The sequence below is a fragment of the Rattus norvegicus genome, chromosome 1, assembly GCF_021556685.1.
Source record: "Rattus norvegicus strain SHRSP/BbbUtx chromosome 1, alternate assembly SHRSP_T2T, whole genome shotgun sequence".
Lineage (NCBI taxonomy): Eukaryota > Metazoa > Chordata > Mammalia > Rodentia > Muridae > Rattus > Rattus norvegicus.
In genome coordinates, this window is record NC_141534.1 from 195,474,943 (window position 1) to 195,493,949 (window position 19,007).

General features: G+C 48.7%; 2 protein-coding genes across 5 annotated transcripts; one reads left to right on the top strand and one right to left on the bottom strand.

Moving 5' to 3' along the window:
* The first annotated feature begins 748 nt into the window (after positions 1-748).
* Kat8 (lysine acetyltransferase 8) lies at positions 749-13,039 on the top strand. 2 transcript variants are annotated; one of them, XM_087566392.1, is made up of 11 exons: positions 749-1,189; positions 2,856-2,930; positions 3,007-3,182; positions 7,384-7,437; positions 7,543-7,707; positions 9,068-9,157; positions 11,619-11,759; positions 11,850-11,943; positions 12,046-12,196; positions 12,351-12,505; positions 12,848-13,024. In XM_087566392.1, the coding sequence occupies exons 4-11, from the start codon at positions 7,396-7,398 to the stop codon at positions 12,910-12,912; spliced, it is 903 nt and encodes a 300-aa protein (XP_087422518.1). In that variant the 5' UTR covers positions 749-1,189; positions 2,856-2,930; positions 3,007-3,182; positions 7,384-7,395; the 3' UTR covers positions 12,913-13,024. The 2 variants fall into 2 exon arrangements, with proteins under 2 accessions (XP_087422518.1, NP_001017378.1); NM_001017378.1 differs by having other exon boundaries at positions 759-974; positions 12,848-13,039.
* On the bottom strand, positions 12,633-17,181 carry Prss8 (serine protease 8). Of its 3 annotated transcripts, none has more exon segments than NM_138836.1 (6): positions 12,633-13,912; positions 14,017-14,183; positions 14,266-14,537; positions 15,022-15,184; positions 16,620-16,637; positions 16,842-17,149. In NM_138836.1, coding segments are annotated over 6 exon segments (1,029 nt in total). In that variant the 5' UTR covers positions 16,927-17,149; the 3' UTR covers positions 12,633-13,588.
* Between the last annotated feature and the right edge of the window lie 1,826 nt (positions 17,182-19,007).

Sequence of the window (19,007 nt, forward strand, 5' to 3'; positions counted from 1 at the left end):
TCAAGGTTCTCCCTGGCCACACTCGGGTTTGAGTTCTTCAGGGGCTACATGAAATTCTTGAGAAAAAAGTTTATTTTGAAGGTAGTTTATTTGGCACACCTGTTCTTTCCCTGTCTCAACTGGTTTTTGTTCTCACCCTAAATGAGAGACGCAGAATAGGTAGCATGTATGTATGAATCTCTGGGTTTTGGCTCCAAGCATCCCATAAAACTTGATACTTGTACTTGAGTACAACTGTAATTCCCAGAAAACTGCCACAAATTCAATGAATTTCAGGGTATCCATTGAAGAGAGCCTTTCCCAAAAAAAAAAAAAAAAAAAAAAAGGAAAAGGCAATACATGGTAGTGCTCGCCTTTAATCCCAGCATTTGGGAACCTAAAGCGGGAGAAGCTAGGTCAGCAAGTTTGTAGGCAGTCTGGACTACGTCACAACAAACTACAAAAAGCGGATTGAGACATGACGAGGCGGTGCACTTTTGAGGACTCAAAAGGCAGAGGTCGGTGGATCTCGAGGCCAGTATGGTCTACATAGCGAGTTCCAAGTCAGTTAAGACTATATAATTAGACCATGTCTTCAAAAAGAAAAAGAAATCAGATTGGGCCAATTTCTAGCAACAACAGCCCCACCGAGTACGCACTACTAAACAAAACCTTGCCACGTCACAACCTCCCCACCTCCAACACTCAAACTATGCCCGCCCCCACTGATCCGGAACTAAAAACGTCTCTCTGCCTGATCGCCAGAATCACTTCCGGCACTGCAATGGCGGCACAGGGAGCAACAGCCGCTGTTGCTGCAACAACTTCAGGAATTGTAGGGGAGGGAGAGCCCGGTCCGGGGGAAAATACATCGGTCGAGGGGCCTGCCCGATCCCCGGGCCGGGTCTCTCCGCCGACTCCGGCGCGTGGCGAACCAGAAGTCACCGTGGAGATCGGAGAAACGTACCTGTGCCGGCGGCCCGACAGCACCTGGCGTGAGGGCGGGGTCCAGGGCCTAGAGGCGGGGTTTAGGGATAGGGCAGGGCCTAGGAATGGGTGCTCCATGGGGCGGAGTTGGGGGGGTTGGGAGTCTTGGGACGAGGGTGGTGATTCAGGTAAGAATATGGAATTCCGGGTGCTGAGGAACCTGCTCTGTAACGGGAGGCTGGAGTCAGAGATTATGCTTGTCTCCTGTAAAGCCATCAAAAAGGTGAACACAGCATTAGCGTATGAACACTCATTCTTGCCCGATTTCAGGCTTCATGTCTTATGCCATGTTTGTTTCTTCGTTGGTGTTTTGTTGGTGGTGTTTATCTTTACATTTCTCTTGTCCACTGCATCGCCAGCAAAGAGCACAGCCCGGTTCATAAAAACACGTGTCCCTTTTACGTATGCTCCTCTTCTTTCCCTCTTCAAAATAAACCACAAGCTATTGTCTTCAAAATAAACTCCAGGGGTTGGGGATTTAGCTCAGTGGTAGAGCACTTGCCTGGGAAGCGCAAGGCCCTGGGTTCGGTCCCCAGCTCCGAAAAAAAGAACCAGAAAAAAAAGTAAATAAACTCCAAGCTCAGATGGCTCAGGAGGTAAAGGTATTTGTCACCAAGTCTGATGATTTGACAATGATTCTTTTTTTTTTTAAGTTTTATTTATTATATATGAGTACACTGTAGCTGTCTTCAGACACACCAGAAGAGGGCATCAGATCTCATTACAGATGGTTGTGAGCCACCATATGGTTGCTGGGATTTGAACTCAGGACCTCAGGAGAACAGTTGATGCTCTTAACCACTGAGCCATCTCTCCAGCCCGAGGCAATGATTCTTACTGGTTGTTCTCGGACATTCATATAAGAGTATCCCCTACTTCCTAGTAAGATAAATGCATGTGATTTAAAAGATAGAATAAATGTTAGTCATGGTAGCATACACCTTTAATCCCAGCCCTGGAAAGGCTCCGTTGGAGGCCATCCTGGTCTGTATAGCAAGTTTCAGAAGAGTCAGGACTACGTAGAGAGACCTTGTCTCAAAAACATAATTAAACTCCTTAAACTTTGATTCATGCCTCAGACCTTTCCAGTTTCTAGGCCCTTCTAGCAAGGGCTTTTGCCAGACCAGGCCTTGCTCTGCTCTCCAAAGACTGCCTTTCTGTGCCTTTTATCACTTGTGCTTGCTGTCACTACCTTTCTCAGGTTTTCCTGGCTAGCTCTTACTCATTTCTTAACTTTATCTCCTGTGGTGATCCCATTCTTGACCCCTTCAGACAAAGTTAATTGCTCGTATGTTCTGGCACTTTTTTTTTTCTCATACCTCAGCCATACTGTTAACATTATCTGCCTTTCTCTGTCCGTGGGGAAACGCTAGAGAGCAAGATCTCTTGTGATTCATTACTGTGTGTGCTTTCTGTGTCCAGCAGTACATAGCAGAGCGCTGGACAATCATTGTTTTCCAGACAGCTCTGCTCCACATCTGTCACTATGCTGAACACTGTAAACTACCTTACCCTTTTAGGTAGATACTATTCTTACTTTCCAGATGAAGGAACTAAGGTTCAGAAAGTCAAATGACAGGGTTACAGTCATTTAGGGAATGTGAAGGAAGAATTATATATAAGCTTAAATCGTTTAATCCCCAGCCAGCTCTCTTGTCCCCCAAAGAACTGAATGACCATATAAAATGAGCACTGACTTTGGAGGTAGCCTTAAACACATCTAACAACCAGGTTCTCTCAGTTTTCAAATCTCTGGTCCTCTGTAAACACCACCGTCACCCCCCAAGAAAAAGTCCTAACCTGGCTCACTGTACAGGTTAAATGGCAGATGTGGACAGATTGTTCTGGAAATTGCCCCTCAAATCCCTCTCCCCTCTTTTTCTTGACAGATTCAGCAGAAGTGATCCAGTCTCGAGTGAATGACCAAGAGGGCCGAGAAGAATTCTATGTTCATTATGTGGGCTGTGAGTGCTTGGGGCCATGGGACCTGGGTGGAAGGAGGAAGGTAGCACGTCAGTCCCTCATGGTCTGTCTTAACAGTTAACAGGCGACTGGACGAATGGGTGGACAAGAACCGACTTGCTCTGACTAAGACAGTGAAGGATGCCGTGCAGAAGAATTCTGAGAAGTACCTGAGTGAGCTGGCGGAGCAGCCTGAGCGCAAGATCACTCGAAACCAAAAACGAAAGCATGATGAGATCAACCATGTACAGAAGGTCCTGGCCCCTTCCCTTCTCCAGGGCCCAGGAGTTCTCTCGGGTCCCTGTAGCAACAAAGCCATAGCAACTCCCACGTAAAATCTGGTAGAGTACTAGGGTGTTTGTCCCTGTTTATTCTTCATATATACAAAACCCAGCTTATAGAGAGAAGAGGGTTGCTCTCTCACAATAAGAAATGGTACAGCTAAGACTGGACCTCAAACTTGAAGTCCAAAGGGAAGGAAAAGAAACCAAATCACATCATTTACTTTCTTATCCAGCACAATGCTGAGTATTCTAAGATCTCATCAAATCCTCCTTGACGTTTTAGCACCACAGGGACAATTACTTCTTTTTGTTTATGAGGAAGTAGGCTCAGAGAAGTTAACATGGGAAAGTTGAACAGCTGGTTAAAGGGAGGGCAGGAGTTAGGCCAAACGTTCTTGGCTTGTAAGCCAGTGTGTTAGCTTTAATCCACTTAATCCCCTCTCCATGGCTGTTGTAGAGCAGCCTTTTGCTGAGCATCTTAATTCACAGAGGGAGCACAGGTAGGTTTAGAAATCTTGCCAGGCCCTAACCATGGTTTTGATACATGCTACAAAGGTATCCAAACTCAGCATTCTTTACAAAACAATGTGTGTGTGTTTCAAAATATTTACTATGTGTGTGTATATGCATATGTTTGTGTGCTCACAAGTGTGTATACATAATATGTGGGGAGGGGGTATGTGTGCCATGGTTTGAGAATGTGGAGATCATAGAGCAGCTCAGGTCTCTAGGATTGCGTGGCAAGCCCCAGGATCCACCAAGCCATGACAGTAGCCCCTTTTGTTTTTGTGCAACTCTCATATAATCAGGCTGGCCTCAAACTTCCACATAGCCGAGGCTGATTTGAACTCCTCATCCCCCTGTGCCTTCTTGCCAAGGGTCATCCTCGGACTGCAGGAAGCATCAAGCCTGGCTGTCTGGTGTCTTGAGACTGTAGCCCAGGATGGCCCTGACCTCTCTTCAAGTCAGACTGCTCCTGGGGATTATGTTCCTCACACTCTGAACCCTCTTTTCTTTTTCCCTCCCTCCCCCCTTCCCTCTTTCTGTTTTGGAAACTCAGCAGATTTATTAGAATTTAAAAGAAAAAAACCCCAAGGCAGGTGGGCTGTCAAGTTTAGGGGAAGAATCATGCTGTTTAAAATGGCCCGGAAGGGGTTGGGGATTTAGCTCAGTGGTAGAGGCCCTGGGTTCGGTCCCCAGCTCCGGAAAAAAAGAACCTAAATAAATAAAAGAACCTAAATAAATAAATAAATAAATAAATAAATAAATAAATAAAAAAAAATGGTCCGGAAGTCAGATACATGGTGGACAGTCAGCCACTGTCAGGAGTAAAGTTTTAGAGAAAGGAGTAAGGAAGCCCAAATTGTTTTGGGTTTTTTTTGGGGGGTGGGGTGGAGAAGTGCTAAGGAAAATATGCTTAGAGAAGAGAGAGAGGAATAATTCAGAAATGGGACAGACCCTCACTCCTCCATTGACTTACAAGCTAAGGCACTGCAGTAGTCATGAGCCGCTGTGTAATTGTGTGCTTCCTTGCAAGCTCTTAGCAAACACAGTGTGGCGATGCTTCTCTCTGGACACTGTGTTACCAGGCTGGAAATTTGTTTTGGTGTGTTATATAGAACATTGACATTTGGTAAAAGCTTTTTAGATTTACATGTGTGAGTGTTGCCTGCATGTATGCATGTGTATCCAGTGCCCACAGAGTTCAGAAGACGGTATTGGATTCCCTGAGATTGGAGTTAAAAATGGTTGTGATTACCATGGGGCCGGTGGGTGCTGGGAACAGAGCTCAGGTCTTCCACAGAAGCAGCAAACACCAGCCATTTCTCCATCCCTTTAAAATGTTTGTAGGGTAAGTATTGTTTTGAGGCAGTTTTGTTTGACTTGTAGTCCATGCATGCATATATACACAGACGTTTCAACTGGCTACAGTGCCAGCATGTTTTAGTAAGAACTGTTTTCGACCCCCTAAACTAGAAAGGCTTTCCAGTTCTAGAAAGGCTCTCCAGTTCTAGGGCAGCACTGTCTAGTGAACTGTTTTAAGTGTTCTGTGACCTGTTGCTAGTCAAGACAGTAGTTCCTCTGCCTCTTCAGTACTAGTCTGTACATGTCCAGTTTGACTAGAATTTCTTTTTAATTGTCATGAATTTGAGATGAAATAGCATTTGCAGTTAATGGCTGTTGTCTTGAACAGGTTTAAAATGCTGTTCTCTGACTTGAATAGAATGACTCTCAGTCAGCAGGTAGACCAGGGTGGGCTGAATATTGATGGATGAGGGATTCAACTCTCAGCAAGGGTTGATAGTTATTGGAGACTTTTGTTGGTTAATTGGTTGGTTGGCTCTTATTTTGTGTGAGATGTGGCCTCAAACTTGGTTTATAGCCAAAGATTACCTTGACCTGGTTCCCTTGCCTCTACCTCTAAAGTGCTGGCATGCAGGTGTGTACCACCATGCCCTGTTCTAATTAATGTTTAATTCTAAATAAATTACATTGAAGAAAAATAGTGGTTTTGTAGTTCTTTAATATATTCACAGAAAAGAATTTTGATTTTTGAACATTGAGAAATGCAGTTTAGAGACTCCTGAAGAGAATAGTCTTTGTTTCTTGACTTTGTTGGAATTGGGCCCACCCAGGGCTACTCTGTCATACCAGTTCTGTGAACCTGGGCAAGATGCTTTTTTTTTATTTATTTTTTTTTTAGGATTTACTCATTTAATGTATGAGTGCTCTATCTCCATGTACACCTGCAGGCCAGAAGAGGGCACCAGATCCCATTACAGATGGTCGTGAGCCACCATGTAGTTGCTGGGAATTGAACTCAGGATCTTTGAAAGAGCAGATGGTGCTCTTAACAGCTGAGCATCTCTCCAGCCCCAAGACTTTGCTTCTTTGTGCCTCAGTTTCCTCTTTTGTATCACTCTTTGTTTCAAAGACTCATTATGAAGGCAAAATGAAATATTTATACTGTGTTTGGTCGTTAGAATGGCAGCCAGCAGGTCCCCATGGGCTAGTGACCTCGTTCCTTACTGTAGGTTTACTACTCTGTAACATTGGAATAATTCTCTGTCAAGGCCAGGTATAATGGTATATCTCTGTAGTCACAGCATGGGGACCCGAGGTAAAAGTGCTTGGTAGACTGAGGTAGGAATTTCCTATAAGCTTGGAGTTAAGGCAGACTCCAGACCACGGTGATATACACAGGGAGACCCTGTCTCAAAAACAACATCATTAACAACTCAGCACACACACACGAAGAAGTGAATCGAGTCAGACATCCTGGAGGATGCTTGGGAAGGATGTTGGGCCTTGAAGGACAGGAAAGAGCAAGATAATTACACATGGTAGTTGACAGAGCTCTGCCGTCACTGCGGAGAGCTGGCCTGTGCACCGAAGCATGGAGAGGAGGAGGTGGAAGCAGTGCCTGTGGAAGGTTGGGGCTGGAAGAAAGGTCCTAGTAGCCATGCATTTGAGGGGCTGAGGTGGAGCGAGAGTCTAAGGAACCCTACTCAGTTGTCCAGACCTAAGTGGCAGTGATTGAGAGTGGGTCAGAGAAAAGACCATAGAGACAACCATAGAGAAGAGAGTCGCCATCCCCTCTGCTGGCCATTGGTTAGGTCAGCTACCAGAATGAGAAGTTTTAAGAGCGAGTCAGCCAGTGATGTGCAATGATGGTTAAGAGAGGGCCGAGGAGGAAGAGGAACCTAGGTCCTTTCTGTCCACCTACTGCCTGACATCCATGAGAATTCGGGAACCTCAAGGAACATATTGAGAAGTTGCTGAAGTCTAGTGTTAGGGAGGGAGACCCAAGCTAGCAGCAGGCCCTCCCCTGACATGGAAAATGAGATCTGTTATTTCAGCTGACCCAGTGTACAGCTGCAGTTCTTTCTTGGGGTGGGGAGCTTGTTCTTCAAGACAGGGTTTCTCTGTGTAGCCCTGATTGTTCTGGAACTCTGTGTAGCCCAGACTGGCCCCAAACTCACAGAGGTCTGCCTGCCTCTACCTCCAGAGTGCTGGGATTAAAGGCCTGTGCCACCATTATTACTGTTACTGTGCTTACTTTCTTTACTATCATTGTGAGATCTAGAAGGCAGGAGATAACCACTGAATCCTAGGATGGGAAGGGACAGTTTAACTATGTCTGTTCAACTCTGTGTACTTCTTGCCCCAGACCTATGCAGAGATGGACCCCACCACAGCAGCCTTGGAAAAGGAGCATGAGGCGGTAAGAATAAGCAGGTCTGGGGAGCAGATGGGCTACTCTCTGTCCTTTCTCTTGTTCCTAATGAACTCTGAGCTGTGCCCTGTCCCCTACTCTCCTTATCTGCAGATCACCAAAGTGAAGTATGTAGACAAGATCCACATTGGCAACTACGAAATTGATGCCTGGTATTTCTCACCTTTCCCGGAGGACTATGGGAAGCAGCCCAAGCTTTGGCTCTGCGAGTACTGCCTCAAGTACATGAAGTTCGAGAAGAGCTACCGCTTCCACCTGGTGAGGCTGGGCCTGCAGCAGAGGTAGTCACTCTCCTGGGGCAACAGGGATGAGTCCAGAGGAACTGGGGGAAAAATACCCAAGGAACTGCTAGAGCCCTAGATTACTATGGGTGTGGTGGCATTTCCTGTAATCCTAGTGCCTAGCAGATGGACAGGAAGGTCAGAAGTTCAAGGCCATCCTCAGCTACATAGTCCAAGGTTGGCATAGTCTTTGGAGAGATGGCTCAGGGATTAAGAACGTTGTATGCTCTTGCAGAGGACCCAAGTTCAGTTCCCAGTATCCATCAGGCACCTGTAACTCAAGCTCCAGGAGGTCTAAAGCCCTCCTCTGGCCTCTGCTGGAATTTGTATTTATAAACATATGAGTATACATATGTACAAACATACATATATACTATATACATATTGCTAAAAATAAAATTTTTGTTTGTTCGTAGACTGACCTCTGACCTCAAACTCACAGAGAGCCACCTGCCTCTGCCTCTGGAGTGCTGGGATTAAAGGAGTGCGCCACCATGCCCAGCTAAAAAACATTTCTTTTAAAAAGAAAAGATGGAGGGCTGGAGAGATGGCTCAGCAGTCAGGACCACTGGCTGCTCTTCCAGAGGTCCTGAGTTCAATTCCCAGCACCCACATTGACTCACAACTGTCTGTGACCCCAGTTGAAGGGGATCCAACATCCTCATGTAGACAGACACATAGGCAGAAAACTCTGATGTACATAAAATGAACAAATTAACTTAAAAAAAGAAGGAAGGGAAACAGGCAGGTGGGATCTCTGATTTCAAGGCCAGCCTGGTGTACACAGAGTAACCCTGTCTCAAAACACAAACAAGCAACAGAAGCAAACAAACAAGAAATAAGAAAGGAGGGAAAGAAGAAAGAAAAAGGGAAGAGAACTCTCTCTGCTCCCGGATGACTGACCAGCTTACTGCCTTTCTCAGTACAAAATGGAGACCAAATTATTCCAGATCCTTGCCCTTTGGTAAGGCCTGGTGTTGGGCTCCTCAGTACAGAAAGAGGCCACCATAGCTCCTGAGAAATGGTGTCAGCCTGTAGGAGAAGTGCCAGGAAGGGGGTGCTTTTCACTAGCATGGCAGGATACCTCCCAAAGCTGGACCTGAGGTGAACGAATGACTAAGGGTTAGGAAAATGCTTGAACGAGTTAGTAGCTTCTTTGTGCCCACTAGGAAATGGAGCTTATTCTACTGATGAGGAAACCAGGGTCCCTAGATATAAGGTGTTGAACATAGGTCCTGCAGAGGGCAAAGCTTAGAGGAGCGACTCTGCCGTGCTGGTGAGTGAAAGCCACCAGGCAGGAACCCAAAGGCCTGAAGTGTGTCCTTCCCGATCCCCAGGGCCAGTGCCAGTGGCGGCAGCCCCCAGGGAAGGAGATCTATCGAAAGAGCAACATCTCTGTGTATGAAGTGGATGGCAAAGACCATAAGGTGAGCTTGTAGCCCAGGGCTTGTGGGAAACTCTAGCCATCTTCTGCATAGTTCTTCTCGACATCCCTCAGTGAATATCTATATCTGCTCTTGGCCAAGTGAGATCTCATGGCCCTTGGAGCTTGGCCTGTGTTGATACATAGTGAACACAACTGTGTGCTATACTACCTCAGGCCCGGTCTCCCAGCTGCTTCTGGGGTCTCCTCTTCTGACAAGGGTGGTTCTGTTTGAGTAGTTCTGGAGCCTGGAGACAGTCTTTCCTGAGCGTGCTCTTGAAACAGCTTCCTCTTTCTGTGTGACCCAAAGATACTTGCCTGGAAGTAGAGATTTCCTTTCTGCTCTGAAGCCGCTGTCTGAGTTCCTACTTCTCACAGGAATGGCCCTACTGGGAGCAGGGACAGGCTTTGAGGCCTGCTTTGCCCCTGCCTGCTGGGTCTGAGAGCTTTAGCAAGTATTTGAGTCTTCCCTGAAGGTCCATGTAGTACAAGATGAAGAGGGCAGGCCTCTCAGAGCACCATGTCACTTCCTGGCTGGCCTCAGTCAAGTTACCTAACCTTGTTTTGTTCCTCGTTCCGCATCCATAAGACGAGTCATAATTATTTACGTCATCTGTTTACACAAATGAGACCACAAATGTCAGGTATGTAGCACGTGCCTAGCATCTAGTAGACTGTTAGTAAACACGGCCTTTGTTGTCTTTGGTGACCTTTGGAGCTCAGGTGGCCCTGTGCTAGGGGAATCCCTACAGAGCCTGGTTCTTACCAGCTACTCTGGCTTCCTTTAGCATGAACTTTAGGATGACAGAAGGGGCTCCCACTCGAAACTGGGGGTGTTTACCAGCTCCACCTTCCGCCAACTTTGAAGCCAGTCCTGGAGCCAGCCGCCTAAGTCATATCAGACCAGCAGTGCTGGGCTCAGTCTTAGATTGGATAAGAGAGCTGAAGTGAGGAGGTATCAAAAACCAGGCATCGGGGTTGGAGATTTAGCTCAGTGGTAGAGCGCTTGCCTAGCAAGCACAAGGCCCTGGGTTCGGTCCCCAGCTCCAGAAAAAAAGAAAAAAGAAAAAACAAACAAACAAAAAACAGGCATCCTCTGTGTGGTGACTCACACCTCTAATCCTAGCACCTAGGAGGCTGAGGAAGGGAATTGCTGCAAATTTGAGGCCAATCTGGGCGATAGATTGTTTAAACCCTAAGTGGGAAGGGCTGGGTGTGGTAGCACACGCCTTTAATCCCAATACCTGGTGGATCTTAGAGTTCAAAGCCAGTCTAGTCTACAGTTCTAGGCCATCTACAGTTCTAGGTGATAGTAAGGCCCTTTCTCAGAAATAAAAATAAGTGGGGATTTAGCTCAGTGGTAGAGCGCTTGCCTAGCAAGCGCAAGGCCCTGGGTTCGGTCCCCAGCTCCAAAAAAAAAAAAAAAAGAAAAAAAAAAAGAAATAAAAATAAGTGAAAAAAAGTAAACAAGCTCCAAACCCCTTTAAATCTGTATTAAGAAGCGAACTACAATGCTGGCCCTGGCAGGCCCGTGTCTGCGTCAGTTAGACTGAGGCCAGCAAACGTGTCTAGCTGCAGACAGCTCAGGCCTCTCCAGTTGGCAGTTGGCAGCGTCAGCTCAGCAGCTTTGTCCTGACTGCTTCCGGCTCACCTGTGAGTGACATCCTGGGTCCCTGAGTTTGTGCCCTGGCATTCACCAGCCTTGGAACCTAAGCCATTTTTCCTTCTGAAACACAAGATAATGTTTGTAAAGATTGAAGCTCGTTACGCATGTAAAGCCCTACCCTGAATTTGGCCCTGAAAAGTGGCAGGATGGCTCAACAGGTAAAAGATGTGAGCCCAGTAGTTTATCCTGAACCCAACATGGAGGGAAAGAACCAACACCCAGAAGTCGCTCTCTGACCTCCACATGTGTGCCACGATGTATGTGTCCTTTCCCCACTAACAAAATTTAATATTTTAATTTAAAAGTGTCAGATAGTTAGGTATGATGACCTTTAATCCTTGAACTCAGGAGACAAAGACAGGCAGATCACTTTGTGTTTGAGGCCAGTCTGATCTGCAAAATAAATTCCAAGCTAGCCATGTCTATACAGTGAAACCCTGGATAGGTAGGAAAGTAGGTAGGAAGGTGGGTGGGTGGATGGATGGATGGATGGATGGATGGATGGATAGAAGATGGTATGGACATTGAGACCCTATCTCAAACAAATAATAAAAAGGGAAGCCGTGGTCAGTCCAGCCCCCCTGTTCCTGTTAATGCCAGCAGACTTCACTTTGTGCCTCCTGTGCACCTCACTGACTAGATGACTCCGTTGTGCTTTAAATTCTGTGTTCTGAGAAGGGGTCTGCCCCCTTTGCCTGACTCTGGCCCCTCTGTGCAGCCTGGTACTTGAGAGCTACAGAGTAGCTGCCGTGGTCTCTGTACGTTGTCTACTTACCCTGTCTCTACCTTTTATCCCTAGATATATTGTCAGAACCTGTGTTTGCTGGCCAAGCTTTTCCTGGACCACAAGACCTTGTATTTTGATGTGGAGCCCTTTGTCTTTTACATTTTGACAGAAGTAGATAGGCAAGGGGCTCACATTGTTGGCTACTTTTCTAAGGTACTAGACTGGTGAGCCCGGGAAGAGGGTGTTATTAACTAGAATGGGGGCTAGCACTCCCAAAGGACCTGAATACCCCATACTCTACAGGAGAAGGAATCCCCTGATGGAAACAACGTGGCCTGCATCCTGACCCTGCCTCCCTACCAGCGGCGTGGCTATGGGAAGTTTCTCATTGCCTTCAGTGAGTAGCTGCTGCAGCCTAGGGTGTGATACTGTAGTTGGGGATGCTGAGAGCTGGACTGGGAAGAGGCTGGATCCTTAAGATTCTTTCTGCCACCGTCAGGTTATGAGCTTTCTAAGCTTGAGAGTACTGTAGGCTCCCCAGAGAAGCCACTGAGTGACCTGGGCAAACTCAGTTACAGAAGCTACTGGTCATGGGTCTTGCTGGAGATCCTTCGAGACTTCCGGGGCACATTGTCTATCAAAGATCTTAGGTAAGAGCCTTGGTTTCTACCAGGTCCAGAATACACTGTCCCATTAGGGACCTTATGAAAGATCTCTTGGAACCCTACAGGAAGGGGATCCCCTAAGATCCGTTACTTCTCTCATCCCCTTGCTGGTTCCATGTGCTTGAATCCTTTTCTACAGCCAGATGACCAGCATCACCCAGAATGACATCATCAGCACCCTGCAGTCCCTCAACATGGTCAAGTACTGGAAGGGCCAGCATGTGATCTGTGTCACACCTAAGCTAGTAGAAGAACATCTCAAAAGTGCCCAGTATAAGAAGCCACCTATCACAGGTGTGTGGAGTGCTGCTACTGTGTGTGTGTGTGTGTGTGTGTGTTTAGTGGAGTGTATGTACATAGTGTGTTTTGGCAGGGTAGAATAAGAACCAAGGCCTCTTTTTTTTTTTTTTTTTTTTTTTTTGGGCTCCTCAAGATCCAAACCAGTTGAACCAGTTTCTAGGACAGCAGCCTAGAGGTGGTTACTCATTCCTGGGATCCCCTCCCCCCAGGTCCAAAGCTCCCTTTTGTTCTCATCCCGTGAAGGTGAAACCTGGCCTGGGCCCAGAGGGGCAGCCAGGTGTAAGCAGACTTGGCCCAGAGGTCCTGCTGACCTCTCATTCCTCTTTCCTCCCACAGTGGACTCTGTCTGCCTCAAGTGGGCACCCCCGAAGCACAAACAAGTCAAGCTCTCCAAGAAGTGAATGGCCTGTGCCCTTCTTTGGATCTGTGTTTCCTGGCCTCTAACCTGTAAATATGTGTACAGACCTGTTTTGTGTCATTTATTAATAAAGCAAATTCTGCTGGTGTGCTGGACTTCGGAGGCAGGAAGAAGTGCTGAAGGGTGATATTCTTCATTTCATTTCACATCCAGCCAGTTGTGTTAAAAACATTTCCTCCTTCCTCCTTTTACTCCTCACCCTGACCCCAGCCCCAGCCAGCTCCGGTGGGGGCTCAGTCCTCCGGAGTCCAGGAGATTAAGGCTGCTGTCTTCCCTGTCAGAAAGACAGGCAAAGCCCTGGAGGCAGGAAGAGGACGAAGTGAAGGGCTCATCAGGCAGGGTGGGTCGGCCCTGAAGCCAGCCTTCTGCAGCAGTCAGCTAGGCAGCTGCTGTGTGCTAAATACAGGTTGAAGTGAGGCTTCTGGGAGCTCCATAGGAGCCTAACCAATAAACTGCAGATAATAGAGAAAGGTGGCTAGAGTCCTGGTCCATTCCACAGGCTGTAAACTTCTTGGCCCTAGATTAAATTATAATCCCAAGGAGCAAATGCAGAAGAGTGGGCTCAAAGATCAAGTCGGCGTGCTGACCCCCTGAACAGGCACATGTCCTTGGGCGTGCTGTGGTCGTGGAAGCATGGTCAACTTTGAGGATTAAGTAGCTTAATGTTCAAGCCAAAGGGAGAAGAGGCCCAGGGTCAGACTCAGTGGCAGGAAAAGTATGGGCCTTGACAATTTCTGGGCTGCGGCTAAGTTGAAGACAGGATGATGGTTGCAGAGGTGGCCGTCCGGCTGGGACTCCTGAGTCTGGGGAACCGCGCGAGGCTGGAGCTCTGCCACGTGGTGGTGGATCCAGGAAGCGTAGGTAGAAGTCAGAGTATATACTCCAGGCCGGTTGGGGGCGCCACACGCATCACCCCAACTCACAATGCCTGCCAAATACCAGAGGCCGTCTATGGGACAAGAGAGTGGGCCTCCAGAGTCACCCTATGGAAAAAAAAGAGCTCTATCAGGACAGACCTCTGGCTAACAACCATCCATGCCAGCGCCACTCAACCCTCCACCTCTCGGGGCACACTTGTCTCTGTTACCTGGCAAGCATCCTTGCCTCCCTTAACATAGCCAGCGCACAGCATGTCCTGCTGGATAGTGTGGGGTTCTTCAGGCACTGCATTAATGTTGTACAGGCAGCTACAGGTTTCACGGCTGATGAGTGGTACCTCAAGCTGCTGCAGAGGCCTAGGGGTCTGGAGGCTCACTGTGGGGACAAAATGTGCTTACTCATGGTCCCCAAACTCAGCCTCCCTTCCTTGACCTCTGTACCCAGGGTCCCACCTCACCTGAAGGAGCCACATGACCCCATCCTGTGACAGTACAGTGGAGGCCATTGGGAAAGGAGGCATTGGCTGCAGGGAGGCAGATGGGTCTGATGTAGCGGGAGAAGGTGACAGGGCTGCTGAGGCGGATGAGCGCGATGTCACCCTGGGAGCCCTCCTCACGGTAGCTCGAGTGGGAGATGATCTGAGCTACTGTGTGGACCACGATGTCATTGCTGAAGGAGTCCAGCTGGTGGGCCCCCAGCTTTACCTCATACTCTTCCTTGCTGTGTTCTCTACGGGGAGAGAGGCAAAGAGTGGGACCTGAGGGACCTCTCCTGTCCCCTGACCCCTGACCCTTATGTTGTCCTCACTCAGATCCTGATCTCAAGCAGCCTGCTTTTACCCCATGCCCTCCCTCGTCACCTTTACCTCTGATTGGCTTCTTCCTTTCTTTTTGAAACAGACCCTCACTATGTATCTTGAGCTGGCCTAGAATTCTCTACACCAACCAGGCTGGCCTTGAACTCACAGAGATCAACCTGCCTCTGCCTACCTCTGGAGTGATCCATGACATACTTGTTTCTGTTGAGACCGAGTAATGTATTCCAGGCTGGCCTTAAATTTACTATGCAGTGCCTATGGATGACCTTGAACTCCTGGTCCTGCCCCCCCCCCAAGTACTGGGATTTCAGGCTTGTGTCACCCAAACCCCGTTTCCAACCCCGTTTCCAACCCACTTTTGACCCTCCCTCTGCCCCTCCACGGAGGATTTGGTACCTGGGGAAGCAGTGAGCAGCTGACACCACCCATTGATTTGACACGAGAGACCCACCACAAACGTGGACGCCATTGTAGGTGATGCTGACCTGCCAGGGCCATTGACCAGGCTTCGCACTGCCACCACCTGTGATGCGTGGCTGGATGACTGCACCACAGGAAGCTGCTCAGGGAAAGGGGAAGGTGAAGTCAGGCCCTACTGCGGCCCCCACAGCAGTCCTTAGCCCTGACACACTGACACCCTGAGACCTGGAAGTTCGTTCCAACTCAGCTGTGTCCCCCAACCCCGGCTCAGCAGCTGTGAGGCCAGTGCCCTGTACTATCTTATTCAAGTGTCACAGCAGCCCCTTTCCCTCTTAAGCCTTCTTGGTTGGTTTCTAGCCAGTCTACTCGTTACACGTCTGAATATATAAACCACAAATCTGGCCAAATCAGCCTTGCGAAATCTCCCATGGCTCCACACTGACCTTAAGATACATCCCAGGGACAGGAGTGGGAAGGCCTCTTGCAAAGGCCTGCATTTGGTTCCCAGCAATCACAGGACAGCTCACAATCCTAACTATAGTTCCAGGAGATCTGATACCTTTTTCTGACCTCCAAAGGCATCAGGCATTCATATGATGCACTTCATACAGGCAAAATTTTCAATTTTAAAGAATTAAAAAAAAAAACATTCCAGATACATATGGCACTATCCTCTGACTACCACGAGGCACACTTCCTGTCACATACGTTGGGCCATTCTCTCCTCACCTCTGGACCTTTGTTAATCACAGTCACTCTATTCTGCATGCCTTTCCTGCCTTTCTCCACTAGGCTTGAGAGCCATCCAAGCACAGCCCCTCCACAGCCTGTTCCGATGGAGCCAGCTAAGTCACAGGTGTCCTCAGCTTCCTCCAGTGTCCAGGCTGACACCTGTTCTCATGCCTATGACTGTTCCAACTGCACCAACCCGAGCGTTACCTAGAGACACACCTGTTTCCACCCTATCCCCGATTTGCTGGGCACACAAGTACTATGAACTGTGTTGAACTGAAGCGAAATTGGATTTCTCAGGTTTCGGACCTGCCGCCGCACCCCTCCCCAGCCCTCCCCCACCTTCCAAGCTAGCAGTTAGCAGAGAAAACACCTGGCTAGACTCTTCCTTCTTTCCCTCGCAATCACAACAATGGCTACTACTAAAGAGGCGTGTGTAGGACCCAAGGGGCTTTCACTTCCCAATCTCCCGGTCCTCCCTACAGCCCTAGAAGGACAGAACTGACAGCTTTTCAGGGCACAGAAACAGAGCTTAGAAAGATGAGGAGACGAGGCCACTAAAGAGTTTAAACCAGTCTGTACTCTGGGCTGTTCTGTGTAGTTTCCCTCAGAGCCACCTCACGTACCCACACTGAGAGTCAGGCTTTGATTATGCCCTCGGACAACTCAGTGCTTCTCTTTACCTCAGTCTCCTCATAAAACAAGAGCCAAGGTTCCAATTACCCAGAGCTGTCGGGACACTAGGTGAGCAAGCTCAGTTTGGTGACAAGTGCTCCTACAACCCGCCAGGGGACCCTGAGCCGCTGTGCCCTCCCTTCCCCAACTCCCGCACTAAGCCTTACCTTCAGTCCCATCAGCTCCTGGAGGGAAAGAAAGAGAGAGGAAGGAGTTGGCTAGGAGGCCTGCTTTGAATCCCCAGACCCCTTCGTGCCAACTGCTTTCCCAGAGGGCGACTCCTTGTTTAGGAGATGAACGGAAGAAGGGGGTAAATGGTAGAAACACAGATTCATGAAATCAGGATGAAGCTGTGTTCCAACCATCCCTCCCCACTGATCCATACTTACCGATTCTTGACTGGAGCAATCCAATAAGGAGCAGAACAAACAGGGCTTCCAGCTGCCCAAGTCCCAGGCCCACCCTTAGGGCCATGGCCCCGGACAAGGGCCCCCCTGAAGGAGACTCTAGGTAGAAAGGGATGGAATTGAAGGCTGGTTTGGAAGTCAGGATCTAGGTGTGGGCTCAGAAGTGAAGAATCCCAGGATCTAGGCTGGGAAGGTTGAAGCAGGCTTCTCGGCAGGAAATGGACACAGGGTATAGAAGACGGGACACGCCTTTGGTCTCTGTAGTGACCAGTGTGGCCCTGTTCAGCACAGACCTCTCCAGGCACTTCGGCAGGAATCAACTACCTGTGGGCTCCTCCCTCAGCCACGCCCTCCTCTCGGAAAGCAGGCTTTTTTTTTTTTTTTTTTTTTTTTTTCCTGCTTCTGACCTCTGTGGTTCTTTCATGGCTCCTTTCGCAGTGGGGGAGCTTTTGGTAAAGGAAAATTGATCCTGGCCAGTCAGAGAGCAGTCGGAGGCAGGACTGGAAACCCTAAGGGCCAGCCAACTGTCCCAAGTCTTTCTGGTCTCTCAACTATTACCCTGCTACTCCTATGCCCCTCTTCTCCCCAACCTGGCCTGCTCTGGACTCTATTAATGTCGGGCCACAGCTGCTGCTCACCCTTTCCCTTCCCTCCTCAGGCCAGGTATCTAAGACTAGGACAGGGGGGAATGCTCCAGGCCAGGGTCCTTCCTGGCAGGCCCTCTGTGAAGCTTGCAGCCTTCCTGCAGGTGTTGAGCATGTCTGGCTGTTGACAATCATCCAACAAGTATTTGCCAAGTGCCTACTTGTGCTCCCGGGTGCACAAGTGGCAGACTGTGACATCCATGACCTCCTTGAGATGACGATGAAGTAGGGATGTCAGACATGAATCAAATAACAAAAGGCAATCATTGAATCATTTCAGATTAGGAGCTGTGATGGACACAGTTAGTGGGACTTCAACAGCACGCAGCGGCTGGAGAGATCGTGGAAGAAGAGCACAGGGAAACAAATCCTAAGAGGGCATGGAAAGATGCTGACAAAACCAAGCTGGCAAGTCAGGCCGGGTGTGGTGGAGCATGCCTTTAAAGCCAGTTGCCCTTCCTCCCACTAAGGCAGAAGCGGGCAGATTTTTGTGAGTTTGGAGCCAGCCTGGTCTACCTAGCAAGTTCTAGGATAGCCAAGGCTACATAGAGAAACCCTTCTCTTAAAAAAGAAAAAAAAAAGGGGGGGGGGGAGAAAGACAAAGCTGGGGTGTTGTAAAGTAGGTAGGGAAAGGGTTGGGGAGGTAGCACAGTGGTAAAGCAACTGCTGTGCTAGCATAAAAACCCAGGCTGAGGTCCCTTGTAACCCTGGGACAGTCCTGGGCGGGGGACAGCAGACCGGGGAGCTCTGCTGGCCAGCCAGTCCAGGTGAAACAGCAAGGTCCAGATGAAGTGAGACCCTGTCTAAAGACAGGGTGGAGGGCAGCAGCCTCAGAATTTGCTTGTGTGGGTGCATGCATGTGTACACACAAGTAACAGGAGCACAGAAGGAGTTCATGGAAAGGTGGCCCATGTGACTGCAGTCAGTGGGTACAGATATGGGTTAGGCTTAAGCTTGAGGAGAAATTGACCCTTACTTCCTCTACTGTCTTCTAGAAGCCTAGGCATCTCAATTCCAGCCCAGCCCAGCCCAGTGTTGGAGAATTCCTGGAGGGGCTGAATGGGAGAGGTAGACTTCGGAGGGAGGGGCAAGACTTTGGGAGTCACATGAGGTGTGCTCAGGAAAGGAGGCAGGTTCAGTGTGGGGTATAGAGAGCAGGTGGACGTGTGCATTTCCTTGAGGGTCTGGAGAATATCCACTGCGGTACCTAACAGTGAAGGAAAAGCCTTTAACAACATCTACCCTGCTCAGTCTCCCAGGGCTGCCTTCCAGTTTACTCTAGGTCTCCCATCCCTATCCTCTGCCTGCATAATAGACTGTGACCCCACCCCCACCCCAACTCTAGCCTTCTGTTTACCCACCAAGACTTCCGCTTGTTCAAACCTCGCTGCTCCTCTGACCGCCGCCGCCGCCGCCGCCGCCGTTTCTTGATCCATAGTCAAGGAGTATTTATCCCACAGGGAGCGCTTGGTGAACTTATTATTTTAGGCTCCCGTTGTCTGCT